At 38.8% G+C, this 3,107-nt stretch overlaps 1 protein-coding gene across 1 annotated transcript in view; it reads left to right on the top strand.

Moving 5' to 3' along the window:
- Positions 1-622: 622 nt before the first annotated feature.
- LOC106813897 (39S ribosomal protein L4, mitochondrial-like) overlaps positions 623-3,107 on the top strand; it is a 6,920-nt gene continuing 4,435 nt past the window's right edge. The window contains exons 1-3 of the mRNA XM_014818141.1: positions 623-885; positions 2,069-2,147; positions 2,395-2,592. Coding sequence (XP_014673627.1) covers positions 817-885; positions 2,069-2,147; positions 2,395-2,592 — 346 coding nt within the window. The 5' untranslated portion in view covers positions 623-816. The remainder of the gene's footprint in view (positions 886-2,068; positions 2,148-2,394; positions 2,593-3,107) is intronic.

Below are 3,107 nucleotides of genomic sequence, written 5' to 3'. Positions count from 1 at the left end.
CCTGATTAACAATCACAAGTTAGTCTTTTGCAACTTCAGATCCAATGGAGCATATTAATATTAATATAATCTCTAACACAGTCCTCTCTCTCATGCCTATGAATATATATGATATACATATATACATAGGTAGTGCAGAGCATAGCATGTCTCAATCTACAGCGTGATTGCCAGTAAATCAACCTTCTCACATCCCTTAGCCATAGTGATGTCTCTTGGCCTTTAACAAAATCGTCTGCTTGCGCGTCTGACTTGCGACAGCGACATCTACTGGCGGAAATTGCGGAACCGCCGTACAAGTGACGTCACGTCAAATGTGACAAAAGTGTACTAACCAACTATCATGATTCATATTATTATAGCGCGAACGATTTGAGTTACGTTTCTAGAAATCTAGATAAATATAGACACATGTCTTAGCTATAGTCTCTGTGAATTTTGAGTTTATTGAAGCACGATTACTTTAATTAATTACCAAATATATGCGCGCGGTATCGATCATACGGCGAAAAGTAGAAAAGTGTACTAACTAAATATTATATTATGGCGCGAACGGTTTGAGTTACGTTTCTAGAAATCTAGATACATATAGACACATGTCTTAGCTATGGTCGTAACATTAATTGGTTTTAACTTAACGATAAATTTTCTTTATACCGATAATCAAAGAGCCGATAAATAATAATTATACTAGTATTACTACGAGTTTTTTGCGAAGGCTAAGTTAAATTCAGTATCTGCCGCTGGGTGTCGTTAATGTCGCCACTACACATGCATTTTAGGTCGCAAAGTTAATCCTCGATATTTAGTTCAGCAATGTTATTAACGGGTGCCGTACGTGCTTCGAGAAACCGTTTGCCATCGTTGATAGCAAATTTAAAAAAGGTAAGGTATAACTACAAGACAGTAATTTATCACGAAGCATCGTGATGTAATACGCAGTGTTCGGTAACTCGAATCTCGACTCTGAAAACTTCGTAAACACTCACTATACTATAGCTAGGCAGATATATTATCATATAGTATTACTATATACTATTTATGTAATCCAGGTAGAGGTACTTATTGATATCTAACACAACACGAGATTCGTGCAGATTAGGATTTACCCACCGTTACCGTGTGCGCGTCAGTGACTGACACAGTGACACTGACAGTGCGATAAGGCCACTGTGTCAGTGTGTGTGTGTGTGTGTTACCGGCGGTGTTAGTGTTACACAAGTATGAGTATGACTATGACTCTGAGCCTATGACAGTATGTGACAATCTCTGACATTACTAGCTCGGTAACATTCCAGTTGGCCTACTCCCATTTCGCCTACACCCATTTCGCCTACACCCATTTCGCCTACGTCCCATTTCGCCTACACATATTTCGCCTACGTCTCATTTCGCCTACTCCCATTTCGTCTACTCTCAGAATCTGCAATATTCCAATTTCGCCTACTCCCATTGTACTATGGCTGCCAGGGTCTATGTCTCCCTGGGTACATTCCGGTATACCGGAACGTACGTACCCTGGTACTATCTAATATGCCGGACCGGACCTCGCCTACTCCACTAACGAGTCTAGGGAGTCGCCTACTCCCTAACTCTAACCCTAATTCTAACCATATCAGATAGTTAGGCCTAAAAAATGATGTGTTTCCGAGAACCCGACCCTACCTAGCAAATAGGGGCCAACCCTTTTTTTTTCTTCTCCATTTTCAAGAAAAAAATAAAAATTTATTAAAAAAATAAAAAGTAAAAATAAATCAATCAATTATCAATTCTCAAAAAATAAATTATCAATCAAAAAATAAATCATAAACTTCTAGAATATGGTACTCACCTCACCTCTGAACACTTGACATTTTCGGATTTTTTTATTTTTAAAAAAAAATAAATAAATCCCTACTTACCCTACCTAATTTTTTCAAGACCGTTCTCAAAAACACATCATTTATTTTTTTAGGCCTTACCAGGGTACATTCCGGTATACCGGGAAGTATGGCTTCCGAGATAAGATAGCTGTCAGGGACAAATTTTATGCTTGCAAAAATTCGTGGATGTGGTCGTAATTTTTCAGCGTCACATAAAGACGTCATGTGCTCTACAGGATATGGAGGACACGCATATGCACACACACGATGCTGCAGTCATTCAAGGTGATACACAGCGTGTTGCTATGTTAAATAAGTAATGCACTACTTTTAAACGCACAAAATTATTACAATTCGCTTAACTGTCAAAGTTACAATGATAATCTGATGATAATATTAGTAATAATAATAATAAATAATAATGTTAATGATAATGATAATAATTCTAATGAGTTAGGCTTGTGATGGTAATAAGACTAAGCTCGTTAATATTTGCGAGATCTCGTCACCTCTGTCACTAATTGCGATTCAGGTGATCCAGTTGTGCGACCTCCTCGCGTGCTGCCTCTTGTCACAAGCCGCACGCTGCAGTTCCCGAATCCTTATCGGACGCCTGCGCAGGCCTGGCTAGAGAACATGGACACGGTGCAGGCGGAGAAGCTTGGTATCGTCGACCTGCATCCTGACGTCTTTTCAGTCATGCCCAGGTGCGTGGATGCTTCCGATGCTTGTAATGATTTATAAAAATGATGATTTTAATTAAAAATGATTTATAATTAGTATGCTCGTGTATGTACTTCTCTGTCAAACTGTTTATGCCATGTACCTGTAACTAGTTTGTACCAGCGGTGAATTATGCTACCATCACAGGATTGCAGATATTTTGTAAAACGTATAATGTATTTTCTGTACATATATGTATTTCTGTACATATATGTATTTCTGTACATATATGTATTTCTGGAAATAAAGGTCATTATTAAAAAAAAAAGGCGTGTGGATGCTTTTGCTGGCTTCCGCCGTCGGATTTTCGTCGAATTTCACCTGTATATTGGCGCTGGCGTGTCTCGTGGGTTTTTAGGGTTTGTCACGTCCGGCGTAAAAGTAACAACCTTCCCCATGAAAATGTAAGTAGTTTATAATTTGCTGTACACAGCTCGTTGCTGATATCAAAGCCACACAGTTGTGGAGGCCTGATGCTCCATAAATGGAGCCAATTTTTTTAAATTGTACTGGGGCCCGTTT

Source organism: Priapulus caudatus, unplaced genomic scaffold (assembly GCF_000485595.1).
Source record: "Priapulus caudatus unplaced genomic scaffold, Priapulus_caudatus-5.0.1 Scaffold841, whole genome shotgun sequence".
In the NCBI taxonomy this organism is placed as follows: domain Eukaryota; kingdom Metazoa; phylum Priapulida; class Priapulimorpha; order Priapulimorphida; family Priapulidae; genus Priapulus; species Priapulus caudatus.
Note: the sequence above shows the minus strand (reverse complement) of the source record. Positions and strands in the feature narration are given on the sequence as shown.